General features: G+C 41.7%; 1 protein-coding gene across 1 annotated transcript in view; it reads left to right on the top strand.

The window, feature by feature from the left end:
* m1ap (meiosis 1 associated protein) overlaps nucleotides 1-12,775 on the top strand; it is a 33,996-nt gene extending 21,221 nt beyond the window's left edge. The window contains exons 4-11 of the mRNA XM_014985478.2: nucleotides 3,014-3,169; nucleotides 3,254-3,413; nucleotides 7,218-7,359; nucleotides 9,339-9,402; nucleotides 9,475-9,617; nucleotides 10,386-10,501; nucleotides 10,619-10,703; nucleotides 12,395-12,775. Of these exons, the coding sequence (XP_014840964.2) occupies nucleotides 3,014-3,169; nucleotides 3,254-3,413; nucleotides 7,218-7,359; nucleotides 9,339-9,402; nucleotides 9,475-9,617; nucleotides 10,386-10,501; nucleotides 10,619-10,703; nucleotides 12,395-12,604 (1,076 nt within the window). The 3' untranslated portion in view covers nucleotides 12,605-12,775. The remainder of the gene's footprint in view (nucleotides 1-3,013; nucleotides 3,170-3,253; nucleotides 3,414-7,217; nucleotides 7,360-9,338; nucleotides 9,403-9,474; nucleotides 9,618-10,385; nucleotides 10,502-10,618; nucleotides 10,704-12,394) is intronic.
* Nucleotides 12,776-23,607: the final 10,832 nt, after the last annotated feature.

Here is a 23,607-nt window from a genome sequence, read left to right as displayed (position 1 = left end):
ATTTTTGATTTGAATACACAATCTGTATATTGGATTGAGATCTGGACTTTGACTAGGCCATTCCAGAACATTCTCTTTGTTGTCTTTAAGTGGAGCTTTTTGCTGTATGTTGGGGATCCAGAGCCTGCTGCTGCATCCCCACAGCATGATGCTGCCAACATTATTCCTCACAGCTAAGATGATGTATTTGTGGCAATAATCAGAGTTTAAAAAAACAAAACATAACATCTTGTGTGATGGCCATGGAGATAAGTTTTCATCTCATTGGACCACAGACCTTCTGGTCTACTAAACACCTTTAACGACCTTTAATGAAAAGCTTGCCTGAATCAAAACGCCTTCAGCTGCTTTTTGAAAGAATCACCAGAAGTTATAGATCCTTTATGCTCAAAAAGTGTGTTGGGGGATAGAGCAACAGACTGCGGCTAAGGATGTGGGTTAGGGTCAGATCCGAGATCAAAATAAGAATTGACTGCAAAAAGCTCGGAAGTAAGGACTTGGATTTTAAAAAGAGCTCTAAAATGAACTGATAACCACTGAAGCAAAGCTAAAACTGATGTAATATTGCCTCTGCTGTGAGTTAAAAGCTGAACAGCAGCAATCTGGACTCCTGGGAGGCAGTCAAACGCTCTTTAAGACAAATTAAAAGGAAATTACAATAGTTTTTGTGATAAAAATGAAAAATATGACTCAAGTTTTGCTCTAGTAATTTCAAAAGACATTGTCCAGTCAAAACGAGTTCCTGACTTCCAAAGATTTAGCTGAACAGACAAACCTGCAGCTTCAGTGTGTCGTTTAATTTAACGGCTTTCATCGTCTGCTGTGTGCAATCTTCTTCCCCAGTCAGTCAGTTTATGAGGACAGCCAGACCAGAGCCATGCTCCTTATTTTTCTTTATTGATTGATTGAACTGCTGGGTTCTGAAGCAGGCCGAAGCGCAGACAGGAACTTGGGGATTTCTGTCTGCGCTTTTTAATGAATAAATAAGAAAACTGTGGACGAGGCATGGAGCGTGAACCGAGGAACAGGATGGGCAACGAAAAGACCCGCCAGGGAGTGACAGAAACAGAGACGAGATGCATATTTACATTATGAAACATGTTGTGTACATATTGTAAAAATCGGTTTTTATTGTGACATAAGGAAAGCAATTTTAAGTTATGTTATTTCTTAAATAATATAACTCCCAGGGGACAAGATTAATGTTTAATTATTGTCTTTTTTAACTTTAAAATTATTTCTTGGAATTCATTCTTATGTAAACCGATTCTTGCACAGCTGTCTTATTATACTGACGAGCAAAAGTTGGAAAGAATTAAGGGACGTTTTCTTTAATCCGAAGGCGACTTTCCCGTGTGACTGTTTGACACGTTGAAGCAGACGTGCAATTCATTACTTACTAGCAAAGTTTAAATCTTCCTTTAACCTCTCTGACTCTCACAGGGACCAATCAGAGGAGAACGAGCAAACGCAAATCTTTCCCCTCAGACGAAGCGCAGAGACGAAGGACTTCTGCAAATGTTGGCAGCTAATCCAAAAAGCTAACAGCACAAGATGGATCAGATAGATAGCTCAGTCTACTGTAGGAATTTAGCTTCGCTTAATTTCATCCAGACGTGGAGAGTGGGGATATTTTCATTTATTTTCCCCCGCTCTGCGTCCAACTTATCCTCCCCTCTGTCGACCTCCTGATCCTCTGCTCTCCCCCAGCCCCATTAGTTATCCGCTGATGGCTCATTAACTATTAAACAGCAGGAAAAAAGGGGAGGATGGACGAGCCGAGTTTATAAGGTTTCTGTCAAGCCTGCAATAATAAATGGACTCTGGGGATGAAAGAGAAAAAGTTATGTTAGAAGAAGAAAAAGTGGCCAGTTTGTCCTTTGAAGTAACAGATAAGCACAAACAACTGGATGAAATACATTCTGATAAATTATTTTACATGGAAAACATCAGACGTTAATGAAATCTCTGCACACCGGGCATGTTGAAAAGTTACATCAAGTGACTGTGAAGCCCTGAAATGACACTCCGGAAGATTGGCTGTCAAATGCTGTTGAAGTCTGTTGAATAATGCCGCCATCTAGTGGCCATAGACAGCAATTCCCCTAAGCAACACTTTTTGATGGACAAATAAGAGCGAGAGCATGTTGTTGTCAATCATAATGAAAGCCAAGCGTTGTTTCTCTTGCAACCTGTTGAAGAAATCTTCAACAAAATTCATCCAGCTTCCTTAAGGTCTGTGAAAACTTTCCTTTAGTCATTAGCTACTTCTAGCTAGTGCCTGTCTACTGTCAGCTCAGGCACTTAGAGGCACTGACGTCTTTCTTATCTGTATTTTCGTCCCTTCTATGATGTCGTTTTTTGTTTTTTGTTTTATCTCTGCCTGCTTCAGGGAAGGACTTCAGACACGGCTGCATAGATTATCAATACAACCTTTAGAAAACCTCCGTCTTAAGCTTTTGAGATATTTTGCATATATTAAATAACTCTATGTATCAATGGTCAACGGCACACTTTTTATATATATCCTGTAGACATAAATGGTTACATTTCAAACATTTATTTATGAAACCTGTCGATTACTCGGTTTCTCTGTAAATTTGATTATTGCATAAAACCAGAGGTGTGCAGCAACTGGTTACATTTAATTAAGTTTTTTGGGGGAAAAAATATTTCTTTTATACCATACTTTGTATTTTTACTTGGGTTATGTTATTATTAAGCTTTGCTACTCTAACCTAAGTGAAATGTCTGGATTGCTCCACAAAGCATCCGACCGTGGACGAAATAAACTTTAATTATGTTTGGGGGTTTTTTCTATCTGATGTTTTCCCTCCACACAATTTTCCATTAAACCGCTCAGAAACATCACTTGAGATTCTGTATTAATGATCTTTTGTGCCTTACCGTCCTTGATGTGCTTCAAGGATGTGCCTTGATGTGACGTCCTTTGCACAGAGCTGTATCTTGCAGCATATCAAATGGTCTGATTTCTGTGTGTTTGTGTCTGCAGACTCACTGATGTTGGGGACGGAGGTGGACCTGCAGCAGGTGGAGAACAGCGTTTTCGCCATGGAGATGGTGTTAAAGGCGTGGCTCCAGGAGCAGGGGGGAGACAGGGAGCACCTCCACCTGCTGCTGCCCAGCCCCTCTGACAGCCCGCTTCCAGGTCCAACTCAGCGGCCGGCGCTCAGAACCGCACAAGCTCAAACGTTAAACAAACTCAGTGAAATGTTCTGTCCCACCTGTGCAGTTTGTGTGAAGTGTGACATGCTGGAGCGTCTGATAAGCCCCGCCCTCGTCCCCTCCACCCCCATCCTGGGCGTTAAGACAGAGAGCGTTCGAGACTTCCTGCCGGCGGTCAAGGGCCCCGGAAATCAAAGCCCGACTCCTCAGAGGCTGAGAGTGATCAAGTAAGTGAAGGAGAGAAAAACCACAAACTCTGAGCCTCAGGATCTGCAAGACAGAGCTCATATTGGTGCTTGAAATCCTTGAAAATGCCTGAATTTTGGAACGTGCTTAATATTCACGCTGCACAGTTTTGTAATAAAGTGCAATCTAATATTTGCTTGAAAACTTGAACTGGAAAATGTTGTTTACATTTGAAACCGAATGTTTTCAAATGCCTAATAAAAACTGACTTTTTTTTTTTTCTCACTGTCTGAATTTAAATCAGACCAAACTGCTCTTGTTTTGGGTGAGTTATAATTATCAAAATTGTTTCTACTTGCTAAATGCCACAAAACTTACCAAGACATTTTTTGTAACTGTCTTTGCATATGGTGTTTTAACATTTAATTTGAGCTGGAAGGTCATTTAAATTAGCATGATTTTTTGACTTAATGACCTACTGACTTGCATAATTGAATTTTTACACTAACCAACATTATTGAAATCTCAAAGCATCAAATTTGGCTACATAAAATGTCCCTATCTCATTAGTTAATAATAGTAATAAATGATGTCATATAACAGTAAATTTAAACTGTATTTTATAGTTCATTTGTATTGGTTTATCTCCAAAGTGTGAGGCTGGCAAAGTTTGAAAATGCTTGGAAAGTGCTTCAATTTTACTGTGGGAAAAGTGTACAAACCCTGGAAATATATTTTATTTTTTGCGGATGCTTCTTTTTAATTTCATCTCCTCAAAAAACACAACATGAATGTCCTCTTCCCTCCTGTTTCTGCCACGTTCACTCTTCCTAATTTTGTGTCTGGCTTGATGAAACAGAGGAAAAGAAACATGCGAGCCCTTTGCCGTCCGTGAGATGAAACCTCGCTCCAGTAGAATCTCTATGAATGCCTTCTTTCTGACTGCATGGAGCAGCGGAATATTTCTTAGATGAAACTCTCTCTTCGTGTTAGAGGACGCTTTGTTCTGCTCTGATTTTTGAAGCGTCTCGGAACGAGTGAAACCGAGCGGAAAAACTTCACAGGGGCTAAAAGACGGTTTTCTGGACTGACTTGTTTATGTCCTCCATGTGCTTTGCATCCTTTTGTTCACGTTCTTCGACTTCTGGGAGAGGGAGAACACAAGAATGAGTTAGCAGCCGAGACGGAAAACCATGAGATGTTTTTGTGAAGTTTTGATTTATAGATAACAGATTCTACTGGACGCAAACACAAAATGAAACGCAGGGCCTTGAGAAAGTAGTCTTGTAATTTTTCACATTTTGGCCACTAAATTCAGTGCCTTTTAGTTAGATTTTATGTGATGGATCAATACAATTGTGTGTATAATTGTGAAGTGAGGTGAGGAATCAGACAAAGTGTGCAGCCTGAAGACCCCTTATGACGGAAAACAACTTTGGATCTGGCGTTCCCTCGCCCGGACGCGGGTCACCGGGGCCCCCCTCTGGAGCCAGGTCTGGAGGTGGGGCACGATGGCGAGCACCTGGAGGCTGGGCTTTTACCTTCGTAGCCTGGCCGGGCTCAGCCCGAAGAGGAGACGTGGGTCCCCCTTCCAATGGGCTCACCACCTGTCGGAGGGGCCAAAGGGGTCGGGAGCACTGTTACGGGCGGCAGCCGAGGGAGGGGACCCTGGCGGTCTGATCCTCAGTTACAGAAGCCAGCTCTTGGGACGTGGTACGTCACCTCTCTGATGGGGAAGGAACCGGAGCTGGTGTGAGGCTGAGAGGTTCCAGCTAGAAATAGTCGGCCTCACCTCGACGAATGGCTCTGGTTCTGGAACCAGTCTCCTTGAGAGGGCCTGGATGTACTTGGACTCTGGAGTTGTCCACGTTGAGAGGCACCGGGCAGGAGTGGGCATACTTGTTGCCCCCCATCTTGGCGCCTGTACGTTGGAGTTTACCCCAGTGAACGAGAGGGTAGCCTCCCTCCGCCTACGGGTGGGGGGACGGGTTCTGACTGTTGTCTGTGCTTACGGGCCGAACAGCAGTTCAGATTACCCACCCTTCTTGGAGTCCTTAGAGGGGGTACTGGAGAGTGCCCCTCCTGGGGACTCCCTTGTTCTACTGGGGGACTTCAACGCTCACGTGGGCAATGACAGTGAGACCTGGAGGGGCATGGTTGGGAGGAACGGCCCCCATGATCTGAACTCGAGTGGTGTTCTGTTGTTGGACTTCTGTGCTCGTCACAGATTCTCCATCACGAACAGCATGTTCAGGCATAACATAATATGTGCACTTGGCACCAGGACACCCTAGGCCACAGTTCGATAATCGATTTTGTCATTGTTTCATTGGATCTGCGGCCGTATGTCTTGGACACTCGGGTGAAGCGGCATGGGGCTCAGGTGGTCGCTGAGGCAAAAACTCAGGCGTGGGAGGAGTTTGGAGAGGCCATGGAGAAAGACTTCCGTACAGCTTCGAGGCGATTTTGGTCCACCATCCGGCGTCTCAGGATGGTGGACCAATTGTGCTCCAATTACAGGGGGGTCACACTCTTAAGCCTCCCTAGTAAGGTCTATTCAGGGGTCCTGGAAAGGAGGGTCCATCGGATAGTCGAACCTTGGATTCAGGAAGAGCAGTGTGGTTTTCGTCCTGGTCGTGGAACACTGGACCAGCTCTACACTCTCAGCAGGGAGTTCGCCCAACCAGTCTACATGTGTTTTGTGGACTTGGAGAGGGCGTTCGACCGTGTCCCCAGGGGGGCTTTGTGGGGGTTCTTCGGGAGTATGGGGTGACGGGCCCTTTGATACGGGCTGTCAGGAGGAGGCCTTGGGGAAGACCCAGGACACGCTGGAGGGACTATGTCTCTCGGCTGGCCTGGGAACGCCTTGGGGTTCCCCCGGAGGAGCTGGAAGAAGTGGCTGGGGAGAGGGAAGCCTGGGGTGGGTGGGTGGGTGGGTGGATGGATGGATGGATGGATGGATGGATGGATGGATGGATGGATGGATGGATGGATGGATGGATGGATGGATGGAATTAATTTCCTACTTCATTCTTAATTATTCCTTCATTTCACTTTGATTGGCTACAAACTATTGTCTCAGTGCAATGAAATCAAGTTGTTCCAATTTTATGTTGTTTATGTAAGTAGTGAAAGTTATTTAGTGCTTGAAATCCATATTTTCCTTTTATTTTCTTTTGTTTCTCATATTTATGAGTATTTACTGTACTGCTGCTTTGCATATGCTTACGTCTGAGAACCAAACAACAGATACTTGGCTGATGTTCAAGAGATGATGTCACCGACTCCTGTAAACACACACACAAACAGCACCACAAACTGATGCACACTTCTTCTAACTCAGACCTTTGTGCCTTCACAACAGAAAGTAGAGACCGAGGTGTTTGGAGTGATGTAGGCCTGTTTCCATCAGTTATCCTGATTTGCATGGCGTTTGCATTTTTTGTGGAAGTGCAGTTACGACATGCAAGCGCATCTGTGTTCAGGAAAAAAGTGTTTTACATAAATGAGTCACAGCATTAACCAAGTTCTCAGAAGAAATGAAAAGTTTACGCTGCAAAGGACCTGCAGAGATGACGGTTCACGTCAGGAGTATTTTTAGCAACATCTAGTCACCAAACATTTCCAAATAAAGGACATTGGTCAATAATGCAGCCATTCAAGGTTCCGTTTCTGATTCTGGGACATTTGCTGCATATTTTCCCTTCATCTCTCCCAGCCCATTTCCTATCTAACTTCTATGAATAAAGGCCACTAGTGCTATAAAAAAAAATCTAAAACAAAAGCCTCATATTTCCTTCAATCTTGTATGCTTATAATCCCAAGTGAGACTGTGTGTTTTGAAGGGTCCTGCATGCAGACGGAGTGTGTGAGAGTGTGCTGTACGGGCTGCCGCTGGTGATCCGGCCCACCACCTGCTGGCAGCTGGACTGGGACGAGATGGAGACCAACAACAGCCTTTTCCATGCACTCTGCCAGACACTGCGGGTGTGTAAACAAGCTAACACTATTCTCCCACTGAAGGCAGCAAAATGTATTCAGATGTGCAAAATTATTCCTGTGATTATAAGGTTGAACATTAATAAAGTATTTTTGAATTTGAATTGCACCTAAAATTAGTGTAAATTTAGGTATGATGCCAATTTGAGCCACCAGGCACTTAAGGAATGAAACAACGTTCAGTCTAATTGATGCTATTTCTCAAACAAGACTTACAAACTTAGCCAAAATATATGTTTTTAAATGACCTTTGAAAGAGCTGCAGCCACACAGAAAAAGAGAAGTCAGTCTTAAGACTTAAAGCCCAGAAAGCTAAGGAGGAAAGTGAAAGAATAAAAACGAGCTAAACAAAGCCTGAGAAAACAGCTCAGTGATGTCATCGGGTTTCAGGCTTGAAGCAGTTCAGAAAAGATTTGGACTTATTACTTTTATTCTATATCTCCTGTTCTCACATTGGCTTGTCTAAGTATCTGGTGTTTGATTACAAAAATCTGCTACCTTCTAAATATTGTTTATTGATTTATTCAAGGAAAAGAAAACTATCCAAACCAACATGGTTGACAATGAGTCTTTTAAGTCATATGGAGCTATCTTGGCTCAGTCTTCTTTGCAGAATTATTTTAATTCAGCCACTCTAGAGAGAAAGTCCAGTCTTTGACTAGGCCCTGAGGAAATCTTTATTTTGTTTTGGGGTATTTTTGCTGCTGTGCTTCTGGTCATTGTTCTCAACGTGTCTGCAGACTCTTAAAAGTGTTACATTTATGCATCCAAAATTAAGGCTTTAAATTGTCTTAAATATATATTTTTTAAATTCAAGTTGGTCTTAAATACATTAATCACAGGTATTTAATTTTGTCATGGCAGGACTAAATGCATTTTTTTTCTTGCAGGACTTTTCTTTTCAAGCACCTGTCTGACCCACTGAGAGGTCTTAGCTATTGATTGATATCTATATAACCTTGGTACAGGTCTGAAAGTCCATTCAAGAAAGTCTTAAGTCTCACATTAGAGTTGATGAAAACCTGCAGTCATCTTGGTTCTGTTTCGTATTTATTCATTGTGTTCCTTTTGGTCAGCAGTGGTTTTAGTGGTGGGAACTTTCCCATGGAGGCAGTTGTTGCTGAGTCTCTTTTGTTTTTCTGAATCATGATTATTTGACCTCCGCTAAAGGAAGTGAGGCCTCTCATGCTTAAGACTTTGCTCCAGGTTCTTTTGTGACCTCGTCGCCTTGTCAGTACATTTTTGGAGTCATTTTAGTTCCCCAGCCATTTCAGAGAGGTTTGCCTCTTTTCTCACTGGGGGTCATTCAAATCCTTAGCAATGTCTTTGTAATCCTTTTCAGACTCTGATATATCAATGATTTTGTTTCTTACTTCGGTGAGCAGGGCGAAATGTGCTGCAAACACATGAAACACAGATGTACACAAAAAAAAAAACATGCAACAGAAAAGTGCTGCAATCACAGGATATAGAAACAGGATAGCAACAGGAAGTACAAAAGGCTGCAAACTTGCTCCACAAAATGGAAGTGCTCCAGACCACTAGGGGGAGTCGGGAGTACGTTAACTACGTAAATATCCTCCTGTTCCATAATGTAAAAGGCAGCATGTTTGATAGAGACATGCAGCATAGAATGCCTTTTCTTTCTTCCCCTACAAACTTTCTACTGAGGTATGATCAAATATGATTTGGTGGTCGACTCCCCCTAGTGGTCTGGAGGACTTCCATTTTGCAAGTTTGCAAAGTTTTTTACTTTTGGTTATGCCATTTGTGGCATTTTCATTTCAAAATGAACATTTCACAAGTCATTAATTGTTTAACATGAATTAATGCTGAGACAAATGACACATGGTTGCTTTCTTTTATCACCTTCATTTGCTATGACTGCTTTGCGCCAGTTCTCCATATTTCTCTGCTGCACACTAAAAGCCGATTTCTAATGCAGTATCTCCTTCGTCCACCTTCAGAATCAAGACTTGTTCCTGCTGCTGAGGGTGGAGCCTGATAAGAAATCCTCAGCTGGAGGCTCAGGTCTGTGTCTCAAAGACAAACACACAGTTTATTACTTCATATCTTCACATCCTCTTGTCGTACCTGGGACAGGTGTGTGTTCCCACTACGTCCTCCAGCCGTCTCCATCTGTCTCCCTCCTCCTGAAGCCCGTCGCCTCCAGAGAGCTGCTGCTGCCTTGCTCTCTGCCCGTCTCAAATCAGGACCCCTCACCAAATGCCATGAACAGCATACAGGTTCAGTAACATCTGTTTGTTTAATGGAAATATATTTGTTGATGTAAGTAGATTTTTATTATAAAAGCTGGCAAAGATGATGCCCTTCTTCTTGTTCCGCAACTCAGAAAAAATGTTCTGTTATTGTTGACAAGGTTAATTTTTAATTAAATACATGAAAATAGTCAATCTGTCCTCTTCCTTCACTCATACTTCATAGCAACATATTCAAAGACTAAAGAGTGTAAAACTGGAAGTAAAACTTTCCAGTTTATCAATACTTTTATGATCTGGTAAGATTTTCAAAGCTTACATGCAAAAGTGGATAAAATGTGAATCTTTTCGATCTATATATGTATTTGTCCTCTAATTTAGGTGAGCTACATTCATTCTAATAGGGATAATGAGCTGTGAGGAAGGAAAATATTCCAATTTATCATTTTATTTTGCTTCTTTACCTTTAATAATCACATCATGTATACAGTAAATGTTTATTTACGTTGTATATCATTTTGTGGCTGTTGAAGGCACTTTATAAACAATCTTTACTTACTTGCTAATAAATATTCTAAGTAAAAAAAATATGAACATTTTACTGGAAATTAGTGTTTACTTAATTTGCAGCTTCATAAAACCGAATATTTAGGTTAGACTAAGCTCACAGTTTATAAAATGTTACAGTATATATACATACAGGCACATTTTATGAGAGTCTTGGACAATATTTACTGGGAAAAAAAGGATTTTGCGCAGGTTCCTCTAGGCTTTTGTGTTTTCTGTGTGTCTCAGAGTTGCCTCTCTCAGCTGGACGAGGACTTTGTGTTGAACCCTCTCCTGCTGAGCAGCAACCTGTACCAGCACCTCCGCAGCAGAGCGCTCCTCTCACAGCCGCGGTACCCGTACAGGTCGGCCGCCTTATCTGCTCCCACCGTGAAATCTACCTCCAGCACAGAGAGAGAGAGAAAGAGACGAGGAATGACAACATGAGGGGTTTATCGTGCATCTCTTTCTGCTTATTTCAGGCTTCAGTCGGCAGCCGCCCACAGAGAGCAGCAGCCGCAGGCAGCAGAAAGCGGCAGGAACGCAGGCGGCCGACAGCAGCGGCAGGTAAAGGTCAACAGCTGCTCCTCATGGAAATAATAGAGCAATGGAAACGTTGGCGCTGCCCTGCTGAGTCAAACTAATTCTCCTTGAATCATTCTTTTATTGTATTTCAATATTTCCAGAGTGACTCATACCGGCCAATAAAGCTCAGTGACACACCAAGCCTGTGGTCAGGCCATTTGAAAAGCAAGATTACTTAAAATAAAAACAGACTTACAACAAAAAGTGATTCTTCTCGGATTTAAAAATTCAATTTCTTAGAAAAAAAAAAACCGTTGCATTTATTTGTCGTCGTATTTCCGGTGAACAGTTTTAGCGGCCAACTCGTGTTTCTTGTTGCAGCGGTGACCCTGCGCAGACATCGCCGTGCTTTGACTCCTACGCTGTCTTTCGCACCATTAATCGTTTATTCAAACTCAACCCATTTTCCAAGCGGCCTCCTGCTTGAGGAGGCACATCAAGCTGCCATTTTATTTCATTTTGGCCCCGCGGTGCCGTCGCCGCAGGCCGTGTGACTCATCATGACCGATAAGCTGCTGACATGCAAATAGTTCGCTTGTTCAGTGTTCGGGGCTCTGTTTTTCACTCGTCTTCGTCCTATTTTTTTTATTTCCTAAATTAGTTTAGAATCTGCTGAACCTTGTTTTTGCTTTGTACTCTAAGAATAAGACATTTACTTAGCAAAAATAAAGATTGAAAGTTTGAGAACTATAATGTTTCAGTTCCAAAATAACCTGCCAATCTGAAAACAAATCACTTTTATTCAAAGGAGATGAGCTATTTTTGAAATACTGTTTGACACTGAACTGATTAACATACATGAATTATACCCAGACATTTTTACATTTTAAACTCTGTATTTTTTACCCAATTTTTAACCCAAAATCGGATGGATGGATGGATTTTTTTTCCACTAGTTGATGTTAGGACTTGTGGTGTGAAAAGTGTTTCCATTGCAGTTTTGTATCAAATTTGATACGGCCAAAACTAAAAAATAAAAAATCCACCTCATCCTAGTGCAAAACACTTGAGTTTTTTCAAAATTACTGTGTTTCCACGAAGCAAATTTATTTTCAAAACGCCAAATTGCTAAAGGGATGGGATCGCAGCGAGTGAAAACGAGGAGAAGATGTTCCCTCAAGAACTGCATTGAGACTCCTTCAGGCTTTTACTTACGGATGTCGTCACTGACTCCGTCACAATAGCAAATTTTGCTGGATCAAACGATAATATTGTAGTTTTGAAATCATTTTTAAGTAAAATAATGGTTATAATGCAAAAACACCACATTCTCAAAGATCAATAAACTTTAATAATGAATATTTAACTCTGAAACTGGAAGACATTTTAAATATCCAAAATAAGCCAAAAAAAAACAGAAACAAATAAAATAACTTCTGAAGTTTCTGGAAATAAAATTGTCCTTGAAAATAAAAGTTCTAGCTGAGCCCAAAGCACCAGACCGGCGACTTTGTCATCCGGTTTTTGGTAGAAAAACGATAAACCCTGGAAATCATTGCTCTTGTTTTTTGATCTACGTCTCAACTCAGCTTAATTCAGTCCAACAGCACTTTACCATCCACAGTTACAAATTAGATAAAAATGTGTGTAAAATGCGTAAAAAATGCGTTTCTTGGTCTCGAGGAGGTTTCCTCTGCACACACGGACACAATGTGTGTGTTGTTTCGCTGCAGCCTCCGAACCGCCAGCCTGGACCCAGCAGCAGGGTCAGGGCCACCGTGGCTCCGCTGCCCTCCGCCTCCCCCTGCTCCTCCTCCCTGCTGGGACCCCCTCCGGCGAAGGCCTCCCGCCCCGCGCTGCACTTCGTCAGCAGCGGCCGCCGGGCCCCGGCCCCTCCTCTGCAGGAAGACGACGGCGGCGATGACTGTTTGATTTTACAGTAAGAACAATGAATGGTGAGTGGAAGAAAGGAGTCAGAGAGAAAGGGAGAGGTGAGCGCCGCGCTGCAGAGGGGTTTCCCTGCATCGGCAGCAAACCTTAGTCAGCACAAATACGCTCTCATTTGGCTAATTGGGCTCGTCGTAAAACATACGAGCACCCACATGGCTCTTAAAGTATTTAAAGAGATTGTTAAAAAAAACGAAAAATGCTTTAATTTGAGGCTTTAGTGCCCTGGAAATGTATTCATAGCCTTTGAATTAGTCGAAACCACAAACGTTTGGTGTGTTTTATTGGGATTTAAGGTTACAGAGCAGAACTGTGAAGAGGGAAGGAAAATGATATGTGGTTGTCATTACTTTTCTTAAAACGGTGAAAATCTGATAAGTGTGGTGTGCATTTAAATTCACCCAACCACCCAAATAAAACCCCCATCAAGCCGCATTATGCTTTAAAACCTTCAAATTGTTGTTTGCGATATAACCTAAAGCTTTGTTTGTCTTTGGATGGAAAACCCCAGTGAACATCAGCTGTCAAGTCTGGGCTTTGACTAGGTCATATCTCAAATTATCCAAGCCAAGTACTGTAACAAGCAATTTGTGTGACCAGGCTGCTGCGTTGTTTGTTTTTCTTGGTACTCAAATTGGACTAATTAGGTGACATTCAAAGACAGCTTCTTTTACTTGCAGATATCAGAGTAAACGTGTGTCTGAATTACCAGAACATGTATAGTAAGAGCTGAAGTGAACCTGTGAGGGGGTGAGCTGGTGCCACGTGCAGAACGCTGAGGCAGCACACTTCAAAACTGCAAACCTATAAAGAGTGAAAAACACGAGATGAAGGGAAGCAGCAGGACAATGAAGGCTTCCTTCAGTAATGAGGAGGAAGAAAGAACAAAAGGTTCCTCATGTGGGCAGATCAAAGCTTCTGTAAAAAAATCACTTCCTGCTTTTAATTTAAGACCCCCCAAAAGACGAGAGTAAACACACCACGTACGTACAGTGATGTGTGCATGAAGCCCCACAGACAAAAACACACACAAGTGCGCGTTTCTTTTCATTTTGGCCCTTGAACCCCCAGTTTGAACACAGCGTCTCTGTTGTAAAGCAGCAGACAGAGGGGGCCTCTCTGCTGGGCCCCTCCCGCTCCGGAGGGCGGGGGCCGCAGCCTGCAAGCAGAATCAAGTGAGTCTTCTGTGAAACAGTGAACGTAGAAAGTGAGAAAATTCCCGCGGTGCTTTTGGCCGGGCGGTTTACGTTAAGTCGATGAAGCGGCTTCGTTTGCGTTTGCTCCCGTTTAGTCGATGATTCACGTTCTTACGCAGATTCCGCTCGGTTGAACACATTTGTGTCGTCACTCGTCTTAATTTATTCCTCTTCAGGAAGCTGCATCATCCTCGCACACACACACACACACACACACAGGCAGATGCTCACACAGAGTTAATCAGGATCCCGCCATTCCGCCCCCCCGCTGAACCTTGCAGCGCCGGCGAGTGACTTGCATGACACCGCAGCTCCTCCGCGTTCGCAAACCCCAAACCACAACGAACCGTTTTGTTCCCAGAGGCCTAAAGTTCGGCCCTCAGCAACGTTCCGCTGACGTTTCCCCCTCGCTGTTTTCTGCGGCGTCTTTTCTCGTTTAATTACCTTAAAAAGCGGAGAAGTTGAGTCAGCGCGTGCAGATTTCATAAATTGGTTCAGGCAGAGCAGCGGCAAGCCCCTCTGTCCGCGTTGAGGGTCAGAAGGTCGGAGCTGGAGGTCCTTCTGTTTGATCCTGACGCCGTCAGACACACTTCACATTTAAATAAAATCGGAGGACAAAAGTGTGCTTGTTTCTGCTTTAAAAGCCGTGGCAGCCGTTCGCGTTGTTCTGCTGTTACATTTTGACTCGTTAATGCTGCAGTTTGGTGTTTGCTTTGTGTTTAATTGATTTTATTTTGTGTGATTTTAACGTTCATCCAGGTAGAAAGTGAACAGTTCATCTTTTAACTCAGTTCTCTCTGCTGTGTGACTTCACTGTGTTCTATATTTATATATTTCTTATCTCTGTAGCATTTGGGTTACTAAATAAAAGCAACATATGTTAGGAACTTTATCAGCGTAAAATCTCTGTGACATTAAGTGACTGCAGGAGAAAGGAGAGCATTTGACCTTCTAACCTTTAACCACCCACTGACTTCCTAACTGTGCAACAGCAACATCAAACTCAAGATCCTGATGGGAGTGAACGTTACCTCCCAGCACCATACTGCCGCCACCACCAAGCTAGTTCACCAGTTACACCAGTTAGTACAGCAGATAATTTAATATTTCAGCAAAATCTTTTGTATGTGGATAGAAGACACAGATGGGGTTTTTTTAATAAGCGTTGGTCATTAACAATTCAAGGTGGCGGCCATTTTTCAAGATGATCGTCAAGGAAGATTTATTTTTGCACTACAACTGCCAGCATGTACCACAGATGAATACTGTTGGTGTCTAACCAAACATAAATGGACCCGCAAAAATTATATATTTACTGATAACTTTAAAATTTTCAAGCTGGCCACCATGGCTGACATGGAGAATTAATTTTTGCACTAAAATTTCCAATTAGATGAACACTAAGCTGCTAAATACATTTAAAAAATCAGCAGAAGCTAACGCTAAACCGAGAAACACACTAAAAAGTTGGCAGAAGCTAATGCTAAACCGAGAAACACACTAAAAAGTTGGCAGAAGCTAATGCTAAACCGCTAAACACACTAAAAAGTTGGCAGAAGCTAATGCTAAACCGAGAAACACACTAAAAAGTTGGCAGAAGCTAATGCTTAACCGAGAAACACACTAAAAAATTGGCAGAAGCTAATGCTAAACCGCTAAACACACTAAAAAGTTGGCAGAAGCTAATGCTAAATTGCTAAACATAAACAAAATTGGCAGAAGCTAATGCTAAACTGCTAAACTTGATTATTTCCATATATCAAGATGAGGAGCTATTATCTGCTCTAGGCTTGTACATTTTTGTACATTTTTAAATCATTCTTGAAACTCTTCTTACTGAGAAAAACATTACTTTTCTCCGGCAAGTTTCCAGTGTGATCAACAAAAATAACTTTCTGCATTCACACAGTCTAAAAGAATGATTCTTTTAACTCATCTATATCTGTTCTAGGATAATATTAGTTCTGCGACTTCCTGCTTTATTCTTAATGTTCCATTTCCTTTTTTGCAACAATCTGCAGCAGAGGCAGAATTATGTTTTAGCTTCTCTTTGTCTCTGTCGTTTTCCTGCAATTGTCCCCACATGTAGGCCACAGGAATCCAGACAATCATACAAGAGTCACAATTCAGACTCAGGGAGCAAGAAAAAAAATAATAATAATCATGTCTCTTACCAGCAAAGCTGAGCAAGAACTGGAAGAGGAAGTTCATCTCTGGGAGGGAGGAAGTGAGGAGGTGAAGTCAGGACCTTGCAGGAACCAAACAAGAATTGTTTGAAAGAAATGCGAAAAATTTTTCAAGTCTGAATTGTCTAGAAAATCCTGATTCTTTCCCTTTTTCTTTCTTTTTTTTTTTTTTTTGCTTATACCCAAGACTAATGCATAGAACAATCAATTTTATGTTTTTGCAGTGCAAAATCTGACCAAGTATTTTCTGGTTTGGTGTATAGTACAAACATCTCAGCACACTGAAAATAAGGTAAAACTGACTTACATGTAACATTTAGGCGGATAATGATAAAAAGAACTAATTCCACTGACAATTTTTGTTCACTTAGGACAAGATATTTTCCCCATCTTATAAGTGAAATAATCTGCCAGGAGAACTGGTACTTTTTCATAAATATTAAGGAAATATTCACTTAAAACAAGCTCCTGTGTCTTGCTGAAGGTTACTTGTAAGTTAGTTTTGTCATATTTTAAATGCACTAGAAACTAAACAACAAAAAAAACTTGGTAAGATTTTGTGTAGAGGTTGTAAATGAGTAGACTTTTGCAGATAAAATCATTTTACTGGAAACGAAAGACCCAAACAATCCTCTTCCTCCTGACGACTCACTTTTGTGCTAAAACCCTTGTAGTTTACACACAAACTCACGCACATGCACACCACACACACGTGCCTTTATTTTTAGGTCAGCAGAGCGATGACGTGCATGAAGACCTGTCATTTCCTTCAGGTAGTTCAGAGAAAGATCTAAGGAGAAATGAGTAAGATTCTCTTTCAGACCCATGACTGTACGGGGGCTTAGCCCACGCTAGGAGCTAAAAATACACCGGGGTGGTCTTCACGCTCAGCGGGGAGGAAGCCGTACAGTTTCGGGTGTTTCTGAACGCAGAACGCACAGATCCCTATCAGATGTTCAAAAGTGAAAGGGGTTCTTACCGCAGAGTTGAAACAGAAGGAGGAAACACATCCTAGCTTCAGCTAAATGTCGCTTTACATTCAGAAGTGCAGCTGACAGCTGTCGAAGTTCCTCAACATTAGAAGGAAGTCCTTTCTCAGATCACATCAGACTGAAGCTTTGGGTCTGAAAAACCTGTGGAAGGAGCAAGAGTTTACTTCAGGCTGCAAGGCAAACGTCTTTAAAGATAAATCATTTCGACTTTACCGCTTCCCTCTGGTAAAACGTCTGCAGCCTCGTAGCATAATTCTGTCTGGATCTGTGCAGAATCATTTAAATTGTCAGATTTTCTAGTAAGCATGATGTTTGGTTTTTAGTCAACAATGTTACACAAAAGCAAACATCATCTGCCTCACGGGGAAGCACACACACACACACACACACACACACACACACACACACACACACACACACACAAACCAAGCACTGATCCAGAAATACTTTCATCTAGAAGAGAAACACATCTAAACAGATATTAATACCACTAACAAATTATTTTGCTTTTAAAATGCTAAAAATGTCTTGTTATAAGTAAAGTCTGCCAGTGGAATCAGTACTTTTATCAGGATTAAGAAATTATTTTTCTTGAACTCAAATATCTTGCTGAAAAGTTACTTGTAAGTTATTTTTGTACTACAAACGCAACCAAAAATACTTAAGATGTAGTTTAGCAGTGTAAGCTTCACTTTCCAAAAGCAAACTCCACTTTTATTTTGTTCGGTTTACATGCAACATTGGTTTTAGATTCGCTCTCACACGTGTGTTTCGTAAAAATAAACGTCTCCACCACATCCTTACTGCCGCTGATGCGAGGAGCGGCCATCTTGAAACTCAGTTTCCCCACTGGGGAAACCCGACTTCTGAAAGCGTTCCAGTTGATTTTTCCAACTGAGAAGTCAGAATTTCCCAGTTCCAAGTACAACTGGAAGGCAGCGTAAGACTGGGACAGCCTCAAACTTACTAACTCAAACAAACTTCTTGTCAGTTGGTGGAATCGCTCAACCGTTGCCTGCGGATGCAGTTTCTCAGAGGCGTCTGTTTTGGAGCAGCAGCTGTTTTTCTTGGTCACCAGTGATGTTGAGCTTCCACTGCATTTCAAGGTGACGAAGTGAGACATAAACAGCCCACGTTCTGCTGGCGTTTATTTTGTTTTTCTTCATCGCTGTGACTCCACCGCTCCCTGTGAGCCACAGCATCTTAACCATAAAAAACAAACTTCTGCTGCAGAATGTCAAGAGCTGAACGTCCTCCAACGCCGCACACGTTCGTAACGCAAAGACGTTCGTAGTTCAGTGGACTGTGCAGCTCTAATTGTGACCAATTTTCAGCGGTTTACACTGGACCCCAAACACAGATTGAAACTGGTTTTGGAACCAAAACCAGGGTCAACATTTGGAAATCAACCAATTTAAGTAAACGTTACCAGTTCTACTGAGAAGCTAATCTTGTTGGGGTGAAGTGGAAACCTGAGACAAAATCCATAAAACGCTCAAACTTGTTCGCTGTCACATCACTTTTTAAAATGTTAAAGCAGAATTAAGGATATGTTCCAGACTAGACTGAATTAATTTTACCGTTTTACTAAATTAAATTTGGTAAAGCCTTCTTTTATATCTTATCAACATTTGAAATTGTTGTATTTTTCTTTCGCGAAACTTTTAAATAAACCCGATTTTTGTATTCTCGAGCCTGTGCCGCCACATACACCAGGAGTCACTGAAAGGAAAACAAAAAATTATTTTCTGTTTCATCCTGAGGAATAAAGCCAAGCACACCTACTCTAGTTCAGAGTGCAAGTGCTTTGTGGCGGGTTGACAGGGCAGAGGTCACTTTTCACTGAATGACTCACGACAGACCTGCTGACAGGATCCAAAAGGCACCTGACTCTCGGTTCACCAGGAAATCCTCTGAATAAAACAAAGATCAAACTGTTTAGCTTCACTTCCGGACAGGTTCTGCAGCAGAAACAGGAAGGAAGAGCGCATCACATTAGCAGCACCGTCTGAACTGTGGAAAACGGCGATGGCAGCAGTCGCCTCTGAAGCCGCGTAGCAACGCGCGCCTCTTCGTCTGGAGGCTTTATTGACAGACTTTTTGCTGTCCAGTTTCTAGTGCAAATATCTCAGTACACTTCAAATGAGGCAAAGCCAACTTACAAGTAACTTTTCGTCAAAAATATGAGACTGTTTTAAGTCGGTAATTCCTTAAAAAGTACTTGGTCCATTGAAAAATTGTTTCTCTCATAGCATAAAAAATGTCTTGCTGTCATCAAACGTCGCAGTCTTTTTTTTTTTTTTGACTGATTTATTTAGCATAGCTGGTCCAGAGACGAGTTCAGATCAGTTTTTCCTCTAAACATTCACTCTGACAAGGCAAGTCAAACTAAGAGCTTGAACACGGAGAGAAGATAAAAAAAGCAGCGGCTGGGCGTTTCTGCTCCTATTTTGGTTTTTACGGCGCTGGTGTTTCAGTTCAGTTTTCCAGCTCTCAACAACAAAACAAAGAAATAATAAATAAATAAATAAAAAAGTCTTCATCCATCACTCATCCAACATTCCTGTAAATTAGTCAACACAGAAACGCAGCTTTAGGATATTGCGAATATTCCTCATTAGCACTGACACTCATAACAGTATCACTGTTATGCTAACAGCAGTTTCACAACCGTTGGGTGTGAAGTAAGAGATGCACAAAGCAAATGAGTTATTCCTAGTCAAAATTGCAAGTGCTGCATCATCAAATTGATGGCTGAACTTTTCATTTCTGGAGCGATGCTTGTGCATTCCCTTTGCTTTTTGATTCAGAAAGTGGCCGTCACACAGAAGCACCTGCCTGGGAAAGAAGTAGTTTCAGTGCCTGTTGTCGTTGCACCAACAACAGGTTTCTCTGTTTCTCTTTCTGTAAATCTAGCATGACCTTTAAAGAAAAGCTGCAAAGTGAGAGACGGTGTCTGAAATATTAAAGGTTACAGGCTGTTTGTGTGGATGTTGACGCCACCATTAAAACAGCCTCGCCCACACAGCGTGATCCTGTCTTTTGCTGCAGAGGCAGTCCACACTTTAAAAATAAAAAATAAAAAAATGGACGACCTAAATTATCAAGGGCTTCCTCTTAATATGCTTCCTGTCTAAGAACAGTGTGAACCTGCAGAAGCTGATCTGAAACTATTAGGTTTGGGGTTTTTTCTGTTATCTGAGTTTGCATAAAATTATCACATCAACACACTCAAGAATTAACAACAACAAAAGAAAAGATGTGGCTGGAATTGCTCAACATATTTTCACTTATGCACTTCAGGACAAAAGGCTAATTTTCACACCTAGACGCATGGGCGTAGGTTTGGGTAGGGACGGTAGGGACATGTCCCGACCAATATTCACGGGATATGAAAAAGTCCCGACCAATTTTTGCCATATTGGCTCAAAGAACGTGGATCTACGATCTTTGATTAGCAGCAACAGGCGGTGCGCGGAACGGAAGCTTCTTAGTTTGACATTTATTATGAGCCTCCGAGACCGAGTCGGAACGGTGCTGTCGGGGGGGTGGAGGGAGGGGGAGTCAGTTGAATCGTCGGACGTTCTTTGATTAGCTGCAAAAGGCGGCGGCTAGCTGGGCACACGCGTCTCCTTCTGAGTCTCCGAGACCATGTCGCCACCAAAAAAGAAAAGGACAGACAGAAGTTATTTCGCTACGTCGGCTGTAAGTACAGTGAGTGGACCCATAAGTTAGATATCTATCACGCAACGCATTTGTTGTAAAGTCCGGTGTTTAGTAAGGTCAGCACTGAATGTGAGGTAGAATAGGTCTGTTAATTATGTAATATTTTTTCACATAGGATGCTCAGACAGCAGAGCAAGGGGCAGAGCAGAACGATGGAGAGGTGGCTGGAGCTTCAGGGCTCCAGGTGAGGTGTTAGTTCTCAGATATGAAATATACTGTGAAATTATCTCAGTAAATATGGCATTTGAAGTGTTAGTCTTAAATTAAGTTAAGCTAGCGTGAATACAAACCAGGTTACGCTTTGTTTGCTCTATAGGAGGCTGTCAGTGTGAGTGCCAGTGACCAGGGAGTATCCAGAGGATATTTCTTTTGATCTTACTTGTAACGTTTGCTGAATTTTGTAAAGGAAAAAGTAAAGTGTTCTTGAACTGATCTGCTGAGTATGACTGTATCTGGTTGTATACACAAGATGTATGATATGGTTATGGTTGGGGGGAGGGGGTTATTAAGCCAATGTGGTTTCCCCCCCCTTCTCAAAAATGTTCGGAGCTCTTCGGCATTTCACTGTGCTGGAGGGGGAGGGGGGGGGTGTCAAGGTCCCCACCAAAACTTAGACCAAACCTACGCCCTTGCCTAGACGTGCCTAAAGTCAGCTCATGTGCGAAGTCAGCTGAATTGCTTGGCACAAGTTTGAAAGGTCAGACGAGTTGAGAAGTTTGGTGCAAAAGGCAGAGGAAGTGATCGTTGCAAAGGCGACATGAGCTTTATAGTCGGTGGGGCCCTAATCAGTCGGTGTGAGACAAAACGAAACCAGGGACTGAGAAGTATTGAACGCCACAAGTGGTGGAGATCTCTGTCTCTTTAAGAAGCTCCCTTTTGTTTGAATGAATAAAGTCCCTCATGTTTGTGGTCACATAACTGCTTCAACTGATAAGTTGAACAATAAGTGGCAAGAAATTATGTTGTTTCATTGAATAAATAAAAAGATTTTTTGAAACCATTTTCTGAAAATTTCTGTTGTTTTTTTTTAATGGTCGAAGCAGCTGGTTCAGTTTGCTCTTCGTTATTTAACAAGTCTGGACAAGAACGGAAAAACATTCAATTTCCAGCTCGTATTTCTTAATATGTTGCCTAAAAATCTGAATTTGTAACAAAATAAAATAAATAAATGAATAAAATAAAACATTTATTTATATTTAAATTATATATGGCATCTTTGTTCAACTTCGTAGAACATTTGGCGGCACATAGTCCAGAAATACATCATAAATTAGATTTGTTCTGTTTTTTTAGTCTCCATGCCCTCTTAGTTCAGTCAGGCTTTTAACTAAGTTTATTTGTTTATTTATTTATACAACTAAATTAAAGCTACCACAACCCACAAACTGTGCTTTAAATAATCTGCGTTTAGTGTCAAATAATCCAGTCCAGATTTGAAAAAAATCCAAATGTTACTGCTTTTAAAAATGAGCCCAGCTGTAAATATTTGAGATAAGTTATTTGCGCTCAAGTGTACAGAACTTTACAAAAACCGCAAGGAAAACAAAACGGAGAAATCTGAACATGGAACTTTATTACAAGTTTTCATGCTCCTTTTATTTTTCACATCTCAACCTCAAGCTGCCGGGATTTTATTTGGCAAAGTACTGCATAACTACGACGTAAAGGGAGAAGCACGCCTTGTTTGAACAAAGAAAATTCTGAAAAGTGTGGCATGCATTTGTAATCAGCAGACTTTACTCTAATGCCCCTAAAAACAAAGCAGCACAGCCAGTTGCATTCAGCAGTTGGAATAGAAGAAGTCGACTTCTGTGTAATCTAAGGACAACATTATCGAGCCTCTTGAAGCAGCCATGAGGTTCATGCTGCAGAGATCCACAGCTCAGGAGACATGGTGGTGGCAGCATCATGCTGTGCGACTGGTTTTTACCGAGAAACTGGTAAAAATGGATGAGAAAGTGGACCTAGACACAGAATAATCCGTGAAGGAAACCCGTTAGATGCAGAAGCTTTGAGACTAAACAGCTAAAGCGTCAATGGATGCATAAGTGTTACACTGGCCTAGTCAAAGTTCAGACTTAAAACATACTAAGAATCTGTTCCGAAGAGACAAAATTGGCTAAATCCATGTAGAGATTATTGATTTGGTAGGGTGTGAATACAAATGTGCTATTTTCAAAGATTTATTTGTAAAACTAAACGTAAACTTTGCATCACTTGTTGGATTCTCTCGGTATGAACGCTTTTTCAAGCCACTGTACAATAATGAACATTTGAGCTACCTGCTGAACATAAAGCAGCAAAACTGCATCAATAAAACAATAAATCTTGTTCTTTAGCAGACGACTCAGTTGAGGTAGAACTGCTATCAAAACTGAAGTTGGAATCATATTATTGGCACTTTATGGTGGTTTTACAACCCTAATTTGCAAAAAAAAAAAAAAAAGTCTCCATACTGAAACGCACAGGACCTGTAAACGTGTAAACAGCTTGTTAGTCGTTCCAAGAGGAAGTGTTGACGCAAATGAAAGAATAAAAAGCACACAGTCCCCCTTTTACCCAACGCTCCTTTTTCCTCCCGATGAGTTCAAAGATAGTTTAATGAGAAAAACAGAAGCTCTTTTTACTTTCTGTTTTTCTTCCCTCTCTCTGTCTGAGAGAAGCAGAGATGTAATCAGTTACTTTTCCAGAGCTGGAAGTACTCTAGCAGCAGGTGAGGGAGAGAAAAGGGGCAGAAAGGAAGAGAAAAAGAGAGAGAGAGGGCAGTAAGTGGAACAGCCTGTACCTGTTTGTGAGCCAAGACGACACAGACAGGTTCATCCATCCAGACAGCATTCATCACATTAAATCAGGGATCTAAAACTTTGTTTTCCTTCGTATTCGTCTTCCTGACGGCATC

Source organism: Poecilia mexicana, unplaced genomic scaffold, assembly GCF_051168715.1.
Source record: "Poecilia mexicana isolate PSO_F unplaced genomic scaffold, ASM5116871v1 scaffold_18, whole genome shotgun sequence".
NCBI lineage: Eukaryota > Metazoa > Chordata > Actinopteri > Cyprinodontiformes > Poeciliidae > Poecilia > Poecilia mexicana.
The sequence above is the reverse complement of the archived record's forward strand: the minus strand, read 5'-3'. Positions and strand labels throughout refer to the sequence as shown.